At 46.0% G+C, this 16,999-nt stretch overlaps 1 protein-coding gene across 2 annotated transcripts in view; it reads right to left on the bottom strand.

The window, feature by feature from the left end:
* The window catches only part of DAPK1 (death associated protein kinase 1), a 197,415-nt gene that overhangs the window by 58,494 nt on the left and 121,922 nt on the right, over positions 1-16,999 (bottom strand). For both annotated transcript variants that reach the window (XM_024753860.1, XM_024753861.1), the window contains exons 4-9: positions 3,608-3,746; positions 1,766-1,895; positions 1,548-1,596; positions 1,435-1,461; positions 584-736; positions 178-223 (exon numbers count right to left, since the gene is read on the bottom strand). In XM_024753860.1, coding sequence (XP_024609628.1) covers positions 178-223; positions 584-736; positions 1,435-1,461; positions 1,548-1,596; positions 1,766-1,895; positions 3,608-3,746 — 544 coding nt within the window. The remainder of the gene's footprint in view (positions 1-177; positions 224-583; positions 737-1,434; positions 1,462-1,547; positions 1,597-1,765; positions 1,896-3,607; positions 3,747-16,999) is intronic.

Raw genomic sequence — 16,999 nt, 5'->3', positions numbered from 1 at the left:
CCTCCGTCATCATGCGGATTCTCTCAGCTGTCAGCTGTCTGAAAGTATGGCACCAACAGCGAACACAATACACCAGACATGACCGTGGTTAGAACCCACAGTGCCTAGTGATACCCTAGGACAAACGAATTCCAGGTCGCCCTATAATCCCCAAACCGATCGCAATATGCAACTTACCTTGATCCAGGGATGCTGCAAACTATCTTGAATTGTCATTCTCTTCCTTTGTGGGGGGAGGGGAAAGAAAAAAAATGCGGTGACCATAGAAGCAAACACTAAGGTTGTTTCCATGCCGGCTGGGCCTACCAAGATCTGCTCTGGAAAATGCAGTTCGGGGCCTGCTTCATGGAGCCGAAAACAACATCAGTCTTTGTGTGATTATTTCACTGTGCCCGCAGGGGCTGACTGAGCAGGTACAAAGGGCCCTGCCTGCATTTTCTGAAGCGTTTCACACGGCACGCTTCTCTTTGCCAGGAGGAAACAACCAGGGTCGCCTAAACGTGGCCGTGTGCACAGGACAGGTGCTAACTCTCGTCTAGCTGAGGCCACAGCTGGGCACCTTTCGGGTATAATGGACACTCACTTTGGATCCTTGACGAGGAGTCTTCTTATGAAATCTTTGGCTAGGGCACTGGTATTACTGAAGTATTCTTCCTCAAATTCGTAGTTGACAGCAGATACGTTCGCTAACGTTTCTTGTTTAGTGTCTCCAAGGAAGGGGGATGCCCCACTTAGGCTGTTAATAAAACAGGGCACAGAACACGAGTAAGTCCCTCTTGTGTTGTCATTCTGTTCCCACAATATCTGATAAAGGGAGTGAGGAATAACATTATAATCTGGTGCTTGAGCGGTCACTTTAGAATTCAGTGACATTTTATAGGGCAGTTAATTGTCATGCACAAAAGCTTCAGCTTAATGCAAAGGACAGTTAATTTAGAACAGCATTTAGTAGTTTAAAAAAAAGAAAAAGAAAGCCTTTCCTATTTTCTCAGCAGTCATAGACAGCCATGCTTTCCTTCTGATCATGCTCCAGGTTCTGATGACTCATTTCAAATCAGGAGAAAATGTTTCATTAGTATAAACTAAGGATGTTGTGGAGGTGTAAAATGAACATGTTTAAAAAGCACAGGGCTTCCCCGGTGGCGCAGCGGTTGGGAGTCCGCCTGCCGATGCAGGGACGTGGGTTCGTGCCCCGGTCCGGGAAGATCCCACATGCCGCGGAGCGGCTGGGCCCGTGAGCCACGGCCGCTGAGCCTGCGCGTCCGGAGCCTGTGCTCCGCAACGGGAGAGGCCACAACAGTGAGATGCAAAAAAAAAAAAAAAAAAAAAGCATACATAAGCTGAACTGATCAACACAACACATAGAATGGTCAGTAAAACATATGGTCTCAAAGAAAAAGGAAAAGAACATGAGTTGTGGATTTGGGTACTTACAGAATATAGGTTATTACCCCAATACTCCTAGAGACAAAAGAAAAAGAAAAACAACATCAGAAGAATAGTAAAATAAATCAGAAAGGTGACAATATCAAGAACATGCTCCTTACCACATGTCTGCCTCAAGACCAAGAGGTTCATAGTTGACTATCTCAGGAGCTAAGAGGAAACAAACGCACATTTAGTTTGGGAAGAAAGTGAACCAACAGTTTCTAATCTTCATGTATAAACCAGAAACATGTACCAGGGAAATGATGCTGCAGCAGGGTGAATTTTGCCAGCATAATGTTTATGAGAAATGAATGACCACAGGAATAAGAAAACTTACCAACAAACTCTGGTGTCCCAAATATGTTCTTGAATTCATTTCCAAAGTCAATTTTATGGGCCAACCCAAAGTCAATGATCTTGATCCGAGGTTTGGGAACATTTCTATCCAAAAGCATTATGTTTTCAGGCTTTAAAAAAAAGAAAAATAGTACAGCAATGTTCATAGGTGGAAATAATATGATGCCCATCAGATGAATGGATAAACAAAACGTGGTCTATCCATACAATGGAATACCATTCAGCCTGAGAAAGAAAGGAAATTCTGACATGGGCTACAATATGGATGAATCCTGAAGACACTATGTGAACTGAAATAAAGTCAGTCACAAAAGGAGAAATAGTGCGTGATTCCACTTACATGAAATACCTAGAATACGCAAAATCATACAGACAGAAAGTAGAATAGTGGATGCCAGCAGCTGGGGGTAGAAGGGTTGGGGAGTTAGTGTTTAATGGGTACATAGTTTCAGTTTGGGGAGATCAATAATTTCCAGAAATAGATGGTTGTGACGGTTGTACCACAATGTGAATATACTTAATGTCACTAACTGCATACTTTAAAATGGTAAATTTTATTTTATGTTTATTTTTCCACAATTTAAAAAAACCCTATCATAGGTTATGCTGAGGACAAGATGGCAGGTAATTCTTCCTCTTCCCTGAAAAAACAACCAAAAAGTAGGGATAAAAGAGTAGTTGCAAGAGAACACTAGGAAAAAATAAATGTCTTGGTTTAGATTCTCCCAGGAGCAGACCTGTGACATGGATTTGGATGCAAGCAGCTTATGTAGGAGGGGACTCCAGGGAATACTTGGTAGAGGAATGGGGAGACAGGAAACAGAAGGAAGGAAGCTGATACAAAGTGTGTTATCAAGGTAGGGGTGACTGGAGCACAATCCCTTTGGAGGACTTGGGGAGAAAGGGCAGCACTCAGAATTTTTCAACTGAAGCACGAGGGAGTTGGGGTATTTATCCACCTTCTCCCCAGCTCCATTGCTAAGAGCTGCTTCAGTAGGCATTTACTCTTTGGCATTTCCAGCTCCCAGCAGCAGTCTTTGGGGTGTGTGTTAGTGAGTGTTGGGGGATCCAGATGGGGTCTTGACGGCTCTGCTGCAATAAGTATGGAGGAAATCTTCCCTTCTCTTACATCTATCCTAGCTCCAATGATCTGAATCACTCACTTGGCGATCAACCACATACTTTTTGTGATAATCTTCTCGCTGCCTCGGATTGTACCCTGAATCTTACATTACCACTTCTGTTGCTCATATGTATATCTTCCCCTCTCAGAGAGACCATCACCTCTGTGATGGATGGGAGTATGATGTGCCTTTTTATGTCCGATAATGCCTTGCCTCCAGCCAAGCAAAGACCACAATTAGCCAGTCTCAGAGTTTGGCTTGATTGATTGCCAGAGACTGAGTCAGACCAGAGGCTTTGCATCAAGAGAGAGAGTAGAGATCGAGACACCTTCCATCTTATATGCCTTGTAGCCAGAAGGGGATGGAAACTGGGCAGCCAATGGGTACTCTAGGTTGAAAATACCCCATAGCCAACAGCAGCCCCCTTTCTTAAAGACCTGGCTGGTAAGACCCCTTGATTCTTCCCCAAGAATTCTCAAATGTAATCATTAATCTTAAACCTCTATCTCACACATTGGTTAGAAATTCCTGTAGTAGGCATGCATTATACACTTGCTGATTTATATTGATAATTTCATTTGTTAAACCCCTCTAGGAAAAAAACATGTATCTCTTTGGGACGCCCTCAATTTTTCTTAGCAGACAGCGAACGCTGTGGTACGTGTAAGCTTTCATCTGATTCACACCAAGCAACATACCTTGAGATCAAAGTGGGCAATCTGAAGGGAATGCAGGTAGTAAACACCATTAAGAATTTGTTTGAGAAATTCAGTTGCTTCCTCTTCAGTCAGAGATTCCTTTTCAGCTAAGAAGTCAAAGAGCTCACCACCTGCAACACTGAAAATCAAGAGGTAAAGGTTATTGATGACAGTTCTCTCTCATATTGATTTGTTCTCTCATAGATGATTTGCATGCTCAAGTGTCTGGCAAGAAAATAGCATTGAGGACATGCTGAAACTGCTAAGCAAGGAATCAGAATTCTCTGTGCTTCTCATTGTTGGATGAGAATTCCGCATTCAGGTACATTTGTGCTTGAAAGCACTTGGGTACTGCTTGCCTAATGTGCTAGGTTCACAAATAGGGGAGAGAGTAGAAATGTGATGGGGAAAAAAATTAATGCATCTTTCAGACATCTTAATTAAACATGTTTAGCGAGGAAGTCTTAACTCACTGATTAAAAAAAAAAACTACAATCCAACTTTGTATAGAATTTATAGACTATATCTTCCTAGCCCAAAGAGAGACACCTGGAAAATTCAAAATCTCTGTATTAGTCAATTTTTAAAAAAACCCAAATCACAATATATGGCCTGACAAGGATTTTTTGTTTGTATGCTTTGTATTTGTATATATGTAAATACTTCTACATTTATAAAAATCACATTTAGTAATGAATTTAACAAACACCTTAACAAATAAGAATAAACATACACAAAATTGAAATGCCCGTGGTTGCTGGGGATTTGATGAATCTGTCTCCCTGGCCAGACTGTAAATCCCTAGAGGGCAGCGGTCAGCTCCCGGCTGCTGGCCCACTGCTTGCAGTCTCCCCCTCCTTGCACTGGGCCAGCCACGCAGCAAGAATGAAAAAACTTTTAATTAAGTGGATGAATGAACAAACTCCCCTAAAAAAATCCATGGTACTGATTAATGGCAAATAACAGGGAACTTTTAATAAGAGTTTTTATAAGTTAATCTTTATCGAGTTTAACCATATGTTCACAACATAATAATTAACTGCAATTATGCTCATAACCACGTGTGCGTTATCTTTCTTTCAGCAAGACAGCTCCATAAACATACCTACCGCATCTACATCCAGAATAAGAAAACTGGTGCTCCTGAGATGAAATTATAATGACAAAAAAGCTATTTTTGTAAAAGAAGAGTTTCAGATCCTGCACCATCATCCTCCAAGTGGGTGTTTTTCTTAGCCTGGCTCAGGATCCCCTGGCACCAGAATTGCTTGGGGTGTTTTAAATATGCGGATCCTGGGCCTCACTTCCAACCTGATGCATGAGTTTCTAAGAGTGGGGACCAGGAAGGCAGCATTTTAAACAAGCACCCCAGGTGATTCTTAGCACACTAAAAACTGAGGATCAGTTTTCGGAAGTCTTAATTGTATCCTCCCGCTGCAAGGCCTCTCTCTGATATTTAAATTCAGGATGTTTATCCGGAGGGGAGGGCGAAGTGACTCCTCCACCTCCCGGGACCCAAGAGCATTTCTGCCACAGAGCCTGAGCCTTGCCTTGGGGGCAGAGGCCTGCAGCTGATGCAGCAACGCCCCTCCACCAACGCACCGTCCCAGCCTCACCGCCCTCGGCCTTGCGCCCCTGCACTGGCTCCCTGCCCAACTCCGTGCAGTCCTTTGTGTCGCACATTTTGTCTTCTTTATTCCTCTTAAAACTAACAAAACAGGGAGAGGGAATCTTTCAACTCTAGGGAACAAAAAGAAGGAAAAAATGGGAAGTTGTGAACCAACTAACGCTGAGAAAGACTCTCTATCATCCGTTTGCTTCTTTGCTCTCTGGCCCGCGCGGCCATTCCTTAGGTAAACTGTGGCATCACGGCCGCGCGGTGGGGAGATGGTCCAGAGCTGGCACATCCAACGCAAACCTTAATTCTGCGGCCTGAAGGCTTACTCCTTCTTGCTGAGCCTCGTTTTCTTATCAAATGGGAATCATAGGACATTCCTCTGAGGGTTTTGAGGACTAGTGATAATAAATATACGTAAAGCCCGTGGCAGGCAGGTCTAGCTTTAGGCTGAGGCCCAGTAAGTGGAACCGGTACTGTTATAAAGGAAGAATCCATGCCACCTGCCTAAGGGCGGGCTCCATCATGAAAGTCCCCTTCCTGCCCTGCTTTTCCCCTCTCCCCCTTTCAAGTCCATTGGTCTGGCTTAACCACTGTACTTCCGGTCAGGGGAGCATTACAGGTGCTCCTGTAAATATGGTGTCGGCCTTTCTTCTCTTTGCCTCCCCTTCAGTGGCTTCCCCACTCCCCCTTGCTCACACAGCCTGCTTGTGCCTTTAAAACATTGATAAGTTTCCTGACAATAAGAAAGGGCTGGGGTTTGGTTGCTAGGAGTTGGGGCGAATCTTCCAGTGTCCACACAGCTGGGCCCGATGTGGAGGCCTGAGTCCTTCCCAGGAACCTCATGGCTGCCCCGGCCAGGCCTTTGCTCCCCTTCCTTCTCTGGCTGGCTTTCCTCCCTCTCGCCCAACCTGAGCTTCCCTCAGGCCCGTGACAAGGAGCCTATTTCATCTTCCTGAGACCTGGCGGAGGGTGAGGAGACCCCGGTTCGAATCCTGCCCAGTTACCCAATCTCGCCACACCTGGGATTCCTCTTTTGTGAAATAAGAGACACCCCCTAGAGTTGTTCTGATGTCCCAGGATACGTTGAGTGCCTCGGCAATCAATCAGTACTGCTGTCTTTCTTCTTGCCTTGCTTCAAATCGTAACCCCCGCTGCCCCGACCACGGCAGCCATGGTGTGCTGGGCCATACTTAACAACCGGCTCTCTGGGGTTGGGGTGGGGCAAAGCCGATCCCCGAGGTGTCATATTCCCACCATGGTCATTTCAAGCCACCCTCGTGATGATGGCGACTGTGGAGGTGGGAAGGATGTGCTCAAACAGCTCCGAGACCCGGCCCACTGAGGCACCGTGGATTTTCCAAAGATGGTGCAACCAGCACTTTCCGCGCCCTGCTCTGTGCTGTGACCTTGCATCTGGGGCTCCATCCCCTTGAATCTGGATGGGCCCCATCATAGCTTTGACCAATAAGACACAGCAGAGTGATGCTGTGCCATCTCCGATATGCTTTTTCATGGGCCCAGGGCTTCCACAACCTGCCTCTTGAGTCCCTCCTGTAAGAAGTGTGATGATCCCGAAACCACACCATGGCATGGAGAACCCCCAGAAGATGAGATGCCCCATAAAGAGAGAAAGAGACAAAGGAGCACCGAGTGAGGAGGGAATCTTGGCAGTGAACCCTCCAGCCCAGATGAGGCCATGGAGGTCAGACTGTCCATCTGAGCCCTTCCAGAGTTCCTGACCCACCTAATGCAACGGTCATTTTAATCCGCTGTGGTGGACACCATGAGCACTGCGCACATTCCCCTTGAGGAAGGACCTGCTGTCCCCAGTGCTGGGCGTGGAAGCAGCACAGCCCTCAGCCCTCATCCAGCAGGGCTCACCTCTGCTGCAGAGCCACTGCCCAAGGTCTTGTCCTTTCCCTGGAAGCCCACAGCCAATGGCTACTGTGGAAACGTAAAGCTGAGGTCGACTCACTTCTAGAAATGGCAAGATATTTAATATTTTAGGCTTCGTGGGCCACGCAGCTTCTGTCACAACTACTCAGCTCTACGCAAGCAGCGTGAAAGCAGCCTTAGATCATACGTAAACAAAGAGGTGGAACTGTGTTCCAGTAAAACTTTATTTACAAAGACAAGTGGCCACCTGATTTGTAAGACATGCCAGTTTGTGAACCCCTGATATAAAAGCCAGGTCACCTCAGCCTAATGTGGGGCAACTCTCAAGGGTCATTCTAGCTCCAGGACTCTGTTGGGCCAGCTGGGGCTGTCACTGAGCTGCAAGGCAGCATGACTTTCTCTACCCACTCCTACTGCTTCCTCTCCCTTGGAAGACTTGATTCTAAGAGTAGTTCTTAAGGAACATCCTGCATGCTCTTCTCCAGCTCAGAGTCTGCTTCCCAGAGAACCCACCCTACCCTCCACTAAATTTGGGGGTAGTTTGTTACGCAGCAATAGCTGACCAGAACACCTACCATCTTGACTGGGTCTGTTTACTCAGTTCAGCCAAAGATCAGGTTTGCCTTTCTACAGGCTGGCCACCTCGTGCCCTGTTCAGTCTTCCTGTCCCGAGTAACTTAACTTCAACAGTGCTTCCTGACAAGAGAAGTGATAACTGGGAACAACCCTGGAGCCCCTGCAGCGAGGGGCCAGACTGCAAAGTGGCAGTTCCTGATCACAACTGAGGGAAAGGAGGCAGGCATCATCTCTGATTTTCTCCATCTACCCTGCTCGCAGGCCCTGTGCAAATCCCATGCTGTTCACGATGAGGTCCACACCATCGCTTGTGCGGGGTAAGGACACCCCCGCATCTCACTGGGCCTGGAACCATCACCGGTTTCCTGATGCCCTGAGGGTCTTATCTACATTCTCATTGTCCTTCACGCCAATATGGGAAGGCAGATGATTTAGCTGCTTACAAAATCTTTAGTGATTAATCAAAGTAATTGAAACTAAGTGATTTCAGCAAAGGCTGGGAAGCGTGATAAGCATCCTTTGTTAATTTACCCCCGTTTGTCCCCCAAACTCAGAAGGTAGACAGTGACTTGAAGATTTTTTTTCATGGGAACTTTCACATACATGCTTAGAATTAGAACTCGAATGTTTACAATGCAGCTGCCATACAGCAGAATACTGTTAACAAAAAGATCAGTCAAAACCCTAGTATCTTCGCTCTTTGTTCCAAATTTTACATTTTGCTCAAGAGAAGGAAGATTGATGGAGGGAGATGTGAGCAATTTGTTCAGCAAATTTAGAAAGCTAGTTTCACCTCCTTTATTAGGTCTTTCAGTCAGTGTTTTAAATTATAGCATCATCATGGAAATTGTGTGGAATGCATGCTAATAAGCATTGGCTGTTTTCATCAAGAGCTCTGGAAAATATGAAGTTTCCCTCTCCTCCCCATGCCTTTCACTTCCACCAAGGCCTCCCCTACAAGCTAGCTATATCAGAATGTCATTAGGACACATTACAGCTTTAAAGATAAGGTAGGCCTTCAGAGCGACATAAGAGAAATTATTGTAGGATTCCAATTTCTAAATTAAAACACTATTCCGGGTCCCCGACTCTTGCTAGGAATGTCCAAGATATAACAGGACTTGATTCTGGACTAGATCTGGTCATAATCTAAACTGCAGGGGACTCTTGGTTATAAACTGATGAGACTTTTCAAGGAAAACTCTGTGATTCTACCGCACTGGGCTGGATTTCCCTGTTGGTGTCTCAGAGCAAGTACGTGTGGTTGTTGAATTGGGGGCCAAGGCTACAATTCAGTAACCGAGTACACTCTGCCAGGGTACACCATCGGGGTCCTGGCCAGCTATGATGCAGAACCCTGGGAGGGGCGTGGCAAGAGGACTGGATGGGCCTCAGGACACAGGTCCCCAACTCCAGCTCTGGCCTCAGGTTGTGAGTAGCTGGAAGGAAAGTGTGGAGGTCATGTCCTTTCTCTGGACCTCAACTTTGCTATCTGTACAGTGATGGGGTTGAACTGGTAAGTGACTCTCTAACCTTAGTGTACATAACAAGAACTGGGGGGGATTTGGCAAAAATCAACTGGCTAGAACCCACTTCCTGAGGTTCTGACTCAGCAGGTGGGGCCCCAGAATCTGCATTTTAACAAGTCCCTCAGGTGGTCCTGATGCTGGTGGACCACACTTGGAGAAGCCGATCTCTCACGTCCCTTCCAGTTCTGATAACATAAGATTCTATCGGCCAGCGTGCGAATGTAGCAGAGCTATGCTCCCATTACACTTACTTTTTCCTCCTGGGTGCACAGCTAATCTGCACTTCCCAGCTCCCTTGAGTCAGGGACTAGTTCTAGCCAGTGCAACGTGGACCAGAATGACATGTGCCACTTTCAGACCCAGCCTCTGAAACATCTCACATGATCTTCCTCTCTCTCTCTACCCTTTCTCTTTGGCTACCTGAACACAGATGACCCAGCAGAGGACCCCAAGGAGGACCGGGGACTGCAAAGACATTAGGTAGAAGGAATATGGATCCCTGAGTCAATGCTTGTAGGAGAGCCACCCAAACTGTAACATCCACATTGGACTCTGAGTGAGTGAGAAATAAATACTATTATATTAAATCATTGAGATTTTGTGGTTATAGTCTGTCTTCTCTAAATATAAAACTATTTAGTCAGAAGTAAAAATTCAATCCATTTTTTAAATTAAAATGAAAACACCCAATGCAAAGCACAGAGTACACGAACTGTCCCAGACATCTACTGCTGTGTAACAAATCTCCCCAGAACTTAGTGGCTTTAAGTATGGCAATTATTTTGTGATCTCTTAAAGCTTCTATGGATCAGGAATCCAGGAAGGGTTGGACTGGGCAGCTCTGGCTCAGTGTCTGTCATGGGGGTGCAATCACATAGTGGCTGAAGCTGAAACCGTAAGGTTGCTGGAGCATCTAGGGGCTGTCTGGGTATCTCTCTCCATGTAGTCTTGTGCCTCCATGTGGTCTCTCCATTTGGGGTAGTATTGGCTTCCTCACAGCATGGAGGACTCAAGACAAGTGGACTATTTACATGGCAGTTCAGGGCTCCAGGGCAAGTGTTCTAGGAAACAGGGTGGAAGCTGCCTCAGAAGTCATAGAACATCAAAAGGGAGTCACAGCCCATCCAGGTTCAAGGGGAGGGGATTTAGAATTCATCTCTTTTTTTAAAAAAATGTATTTATTTTATTTTTGGCTGTGTTGTGTCTTTGTTGCTGTACACGGGCTTTCTCTAGTTGTGGTGAGTGGGGGCTACTCTTCACTGTGGTGTGTGGGCTTCTCATCGTGGTGGCTTCTCTTGTTGCAGAGTACCGGCTCTAGGTGCATGGGCTTCCATAGTTGTGGCACGTGGGCTCTAGAGCGCAGGCTCAGTAGTTGTGGCGCACGGGCTTAGTTGTTCCGCAGCATGTGGGATCTTCCTGGACCAGGGATCGAACCCGTGTCCCCTGCATTGGCAGGGGGATTCTTAACCACTGTGCCACCAGGGAAGCCCTAGAATTCATCTCTTGATGGGGGAATTTCAAGGGTCTAGACAGACATGTAGGACAGGGGATGATCTTGCAGCCATCTTTGGAAAATATAATGTCACGCTAACTATAACAGATGAACAGAAATTCTCAATCTTATTTATCCTACATGTGTATTTTATAAGGGTTAGGTACAGGTAGCTGTGTTAGTTTACTAGGGCTACACGAACAAACTGTATGGCTTCAAATAACAAATCTACGGTCTCGCAGTTCTGGAAGCTACAAGCTCGAAATCAAGGTGTCAGCACTGCCTTGCTCCCTCTGAAGCCTGTAGGGGAATCTTCCTTGATTCTTCCTAGGTTTTAGTGGTTTGCCAGCAACCTTGGGCTTTCCTTGGTTGTTGATGCGTCACTCAAATCCTATACCTGCACATGGACTTCCTTCTCTCTGTGTCTCTTCACATCATCTTCCCTCTGTGCATGTCTGTGTTTATGGCTAAATTTTACCCTTTATATAAGGACACCAGTCAGGTTGGATAAGGGCCCACCCTAGTGGCCTCATTTTAACCTGATTACACCTGCTAAGGCCTTATTTTCAAATAAGGTCACATTCTGAGGTACTGGGGGTTAGAGCTTCACCATATCTTCTGTTTTCTGGGGGCATGGGGCACAATTCAAACCATAACAGGTAGTAATTGCTCACAGGCTGCAAACAAAGTATTACATACGGGATGTCTATAGCAACTCAGGAGAAGGAGAGGATGCAACAGAGAGACGATAATTAGAATCTACTGATGTTTTTTGTTAGTCTTGCTTTCAGATTCTCCTGTGAAGAAAGGGTTCATCCATGCACTATTATAAAAACTTTTAAATTCAGGTCAGAAAATGTGGCAGACAAATGCATATCTGATCCCATCCTGAAGTAATTTCCCCAACACTTTGAGATGCTTCTTCTTTGAAACCTAACTCTCCTGGTGGACCGTGCTGTGAAGGTGTGAGGGGAAGTACCCAACCACTTCTCGGCTCTGCCTCTAAATAAACCCCAAATTAAAACCCAATGCTCCATTGTCATCACCAACTGCTGAACACTCTTTCTTGTTAATCTAGGGCAAGTCCTGAAGGGTTTTCACATTCTCACCTCTCACACTCTAAATTTCCTGGGTTACTGAGGACTTTGACGAATGCAAAACGGAAGCTGGAGAATCCAAAGGAAAGACGCAATATGAAACCTTCCTTTTTGCATCCGTGAAATAGGTGTGAATTTAAGGTCAAAGTAGATTAGGAGTCTGCGAATAGCATTCTTTGATTATATACTGTTGCCTCAAATCACATAAATAACATCAAAGGAGTCCCTAACCTTCATGCCTCCTCTTGAATTAGTGCAAGCTGTATCTGTAAACACATTTTCTGTCTGTTTTCACTTCAAACTTAAGCAACAACTTAAAAGGAGTTCTGGGGATTCTCAAGGAAAAGAATGCCTGGCACTCAAAATTCATGGGGGAAGTGATCTTTCATTTCACTCTGGGAGGTTACGCAAAAAGCAGGGAGGAGACTTCTGAAGACTTCTAGAATGAAATCCCTAAAGGAAAAATATGGCTCAGGTTAAAAAGCATTGGAGGCAGGCATTCTGGGTTTCAGTCTGGACTCTGTGACCTCAGATAGGTTAAGTTACTTTCTGAGGCACAGTTCCTTTGCTTGTAGAATAGGAATAGTAACACCTACTGTTCATTATTACCTCTGGGGATGAATGGGGATAATATGATGTAGGATGAGTGTGTCTGCCACATGGTCAGCGGGTCAATATTCCATGCAGCCATCCTGGGCCTTCACTCCTCTTAACTACAGGCGAGGAAAACCCTCGAAGCTACTCTCCGTGTATCCCTTGTCCAGCTGCCATCGTACGGTGTGGGCTTCTGATGTGGCTGTCATGTTAACGGTACAATGAGACCACACATTCGCCTATGGTTAAACAGAAGAGTTTTCCTGAAATGGGTGGACATACCTGGGGCCAAAACTCTGGAGAAGAGGTGGGTTCCTAGACATGAAATAGGTACGTTGGAAGGGTGCCTCGGCCCGGTTTCCTTGGGTCTAGACATAGAGGAGTCTAGACGTGCCTGACAGCAGCCGGGAGGTGCAGGGATGAGAGCCCTGAGGGGGAAGATGGGAGGGGCGGGCAGAAGGCAGTGCTGGTAACCTCAACCCAATAGGGTCCATCTAATGTGACTCTGGTGCCCTCGCTCCTGGCCAGCCTCAATCTTGCAACAGGAAATTAAGGACAAAAGCTTTTCCTCGCTTAGGCAAAAGTGTTAAGAGAACATTGAAGCCTGGACGGAAGTGAGAGAGAGAGAGTCCTCAAGGGAAGTTCAAGCTCATGGGCCAAAGTCAGCACCACTCACACACCCCTCCCAAGTGGTCCCCGCATGGCCAACCTGGTAGATGTGGGCTTAGCCAGGGAGACGGCACATTCCCTCACAGAAGTCCTTCCATGTGGGGAGCACCAAACTTTAATTTGGTCTCTTGAAAATATTATACAAGAAATACATAAATATATTCTCCTTAAGAAAAATTAAAACACCCACATATAAAACTAAAGTTCCTTCTATCTCCCCTTCTCCCCAGTCCTGGCCCTCTCCCTCCCTACACCCTCCACAAAAGTACAGATGGTGCCAATCTGACTTACGATTTTCCAACTTCCTGATGGTGCAAAAGCCATAAGCATTTGGTAGAAACTGTATATCGAAATTTGCATTTTGATCTTTTCCTGGGGCTGGTGATAACTGGTACACTCCTCTCCCGTGATGCCGGGCTGCAGCAACCATGAGATCACGAGGGGAAATGACCAATGCTCTATAAGGTACTATGTTGCCAGCATTTACCGTGTATTGTATTTTGTGTTTCAAATCCCACCATGTCTACAAAATGTCCATCTGTGTCTCCTGCTTCTGGTGAGAAGAAGAGGAAGGTAATTACTCTTGAACTTAAACTCAAGATAACTGCCCAACTGTAGGCTGATGAAAGTGCTCTGAGCATGTTTAGGGGAGGCCAGGCTAAGCTACAGTGCTCGGGAGGTTGGGTGTATTACATGCATTTCCAACTTATAATGGGTTTATCAGGACATAACCCCATCATCAGTCAAGGAGCACCTGTGTACACTATTATGGTATATAGGCCCCTGGAACTTTCTAGGGATGTTCTACGGACTACACAGCATTCTTTCACCTACATTTTAAGAACATAAATGGTACTCGACTGCCTGAGCCATTCTAGAATTTGCTATCTCACCTCAGCAATGCCCGTTGGTACAGAGCTCCTGTGTCCTCTTTTTCACTGCTGCCTGGTGCTCATAGGGATATCTAGATCAGAGTATACTTAGCTATTCCCCGACTGAGGGGCTTTATGTTGTTTCCAATTTTTCACGACCGCAAACTACAAGGCGGATGATCTTTTTGTGTCCCTGCCTCCTCTGAAAATGTGAGGTTTTTTTCTCGGCCCGATTTGGAATTTCTGGGTCAGCGGTTACTTTGTAGACGTGATGGGATTTGAAACATAAAACACAATATGCAAAAAATGCTGGCAATGCGGTACCCTGTAGAGTGTCTGTCCTCTCCCTTCATGTGGCTGACTGGGAGCTGCCCAGCATCATGGGAGAGGCCTGTACCATGTATCGCTAGCCCTGGGAAAAGATCAAAATTCAAACTTCGAAGTATGGTTTCTACTGAGTGCTTATTGCTTTGGCACCATCATAAAGTTGAAAAACCATTAAGTTGAATTCGGACCATCTTTCCTTTTGGGGAGGGAGGGAGGGAGAGGGCCAAGGTTGGGGAGGAGGGGAGATAGAAGGAACTTTACTTTTGTATATGGACGTTTTAACTTATGTTCTTCCAGCTGCAGTCAATGAATGTGGTCTGATCACAGCCTCACTTGCTTGGTATTATTACTTTGGGCCAATTTGATGGATGAAATAAATGAATCCCACTATTATCCCATTATTTCTGTGCTTAGTAGTGAGGCTGATGTTCTTTCATATTGAAAGGCTAATCATCTTTCCTACATTTATCAGCCTTTCGTTTTTTTTTTTTTTTTTTCCCAACCACTGCGCCACCAGGGAAGCCCCTTCGTATTTGAGTAGGTATACACTGTACGTCCACACCCTTTGCCCATTTTTCTACTGGACTGTTTTTGTTTTTAATTTTAATTGATTGATAGGTGTTTTTTACATCCTTTCGGCACTAGGCCTGGATCTCTTAAGATTCCACATGTTTTCTTCCAATCTGTCATTTACATTGTACCTTTGCTTAAAGTGATGTTTTCTTAAACGGAAGTTCTCGACTTGCATGCAGTCCAACCTATCACTCTTTGTAGAAATCAAGATTTTCTAAACCAAATGTGAGGCAGGAAATGGCAGGTGGAGTTTAGCAGCTGTGTAATCCAGGGCACGGTACGTAATCTTTCTGCGTTTGCAGATGCTAACGATGGCTGCCCAGAGAGGCAGATGGAATGTCAAAGGTTTCCCAGCACTACTGTTCCTCCCTGCACACCTGCAGCTCTCCGCATTGGGAGCTACTTGAGGACAGCATTATAGAGCATCGATCCCCTGAACCCATCACAGTGGTAAACTGGAACACTCCTGCAGCCGATCATGTGCATCTCTTCCCAACTCCACCTTTCGTGACATCGTGTCAGAACTGAAAACTGACCACGGTTTTCAGCTGTGACCACGGTGGGATCCAAAGAAACAGACAAACATTACACATCAGGGTTTTTCCGGTCGTTACACATTTACCAGCACACCACTGACAGCAGCATCCTAGGCACAGCCCTCTGCCTGCACGGCCTTCAGCTGAGAGCTGCTGTTCCTGCGCGTGGACAGCTCTAGATAGAAAATTCTTACGCGGACCTGAAATCTAGCTCTGCTAACACAGTGCTGATCCTGCCTTCTAGAACAAAGGTCAACTAACTTTTTCTGTAAGAGGCTTTGTGTGCTATACAGTATCCGCTGCAACTATCTGACTCTGTTACATATTCTTCTTGCTTTTTTCTTCAACCATTTAAAAATGCCAAGCTATTTTTTTTCTCGAGGGCTACACATAAACCAGGTCCCACCGGCTGTAGTCTGACAAGTTCTGCTCACGAACAATACAGGATGCAGAATATAAGCCACGCCGTGACCTACACAACCAGCTTTCCCGTATCTAAAAACGGTTCTCATGTACCCCTGGGTCTTTTCTTCTCAGGCCTAGGATTCTTCCAGGGATGTTCTTAAAGTCAATTCCAAATACAGGTGAAGTGATTTAGGAATGTTTCTGGAATCTGCTTCACTGGGCATCGACACTACAGGCCCAGTTCATGGCAGGAAAAGGTACAGAAATCTGGACTGAGGTCCGTCAGGTGCTCTGGGCACCTCGGGGAGTGTCACAGGATCTAGCAAGACGCAGATCACAGGGGACCTGTCAACGTGCTAGCTGTGTGATCCAGGACAAGGCACTTAACCTTTCTGGGCTCGTGGAGGATAAAGGTGGCTGCCAGTTTTTTGCCACTACCCGCTGAGAGCTGTGGCCTCGGTCTCCTCGCCTCAAACCTGAGCATGCTCTGTGTCTGCTTGACCGATAGAAGATGAAAGAAGTGATGCTGTGTCAGTCATAAGACGCTGACAGTTTCTACATCCCGTTTGGAATTCTTGCCCTTGGAACCCAGTTGCCACGCTGTGGGAGAGCCCAAGCCGCTCTGCGGAGAGGCAGGCACACGTGGAGCAGAGCCAACACCCCCGGCTGAACTCCCAGCCAATGGTCAGTACCACCTGGCCCGTCAAGTGAGAGAGCTGTCTTAGAAGGGGGTCCTCCAGCCCCAAGTAGTCACCCGCTGATGCTACAGGGAGCAGAGAGGAGCTGGCGCCATTGATCCCTGCCCACATCAGAGAGTCATGATCAAAACAAATGACTGTTGCCATTTTAGGCCGTTAAGCTTTGGGGCGGTTAGTTATGCAGCAAAAGACACCCAGAATGGGGCCTCAGAACACCACCTCCTTGGGCTTTTGTGTGCTTAATTAGCTCAGTGCCTGGCACATAAAAAGTCCTCAGTAATGTCAATTACTATTCAGAGAAAATACAGCTGCTTGAGTTCCCTTCCGGGGATAGGGGAAATGTTTTACTTCCTTATCTTAGGGGGTTTGCTCCTAACGCTGAGCTTTCTAAAGAGGCTGATGACTTTTGTAGCTTCTTCATTAAATGAGATTCTATGAAAAGCACTTAGCAGACTATGGCATAAAGTACTTGCTCATGAAACATCAAAAACCCTTCTGCTTTGGTGCTCG

The sequence above is a fragment of the Neophocaena asiaeorientalis genome, unplaced genomic scaffold (genome assembly GCF_003031525.2).
Source record: "Neophocaena asiaeorientalis asiaeorientalis breed wild unplaced genomic scaffold, Neophocaena_asiaeorientalis_V1.1 scaffold220, whole genome shotgun sequence".
NCBI classification, from domain to species: Eukaryota; Metazoa; Chordata; class Mammalia; order Artiodactyla; family Phocoenidae; genus Neophocaena; species Neophocaena asiaeorientalis.
The sequence above is the reverse complement of the archived record's forward strand: the minus strand, read 5'-3'. Positions and strand labels throughout refer to the sequence as shown.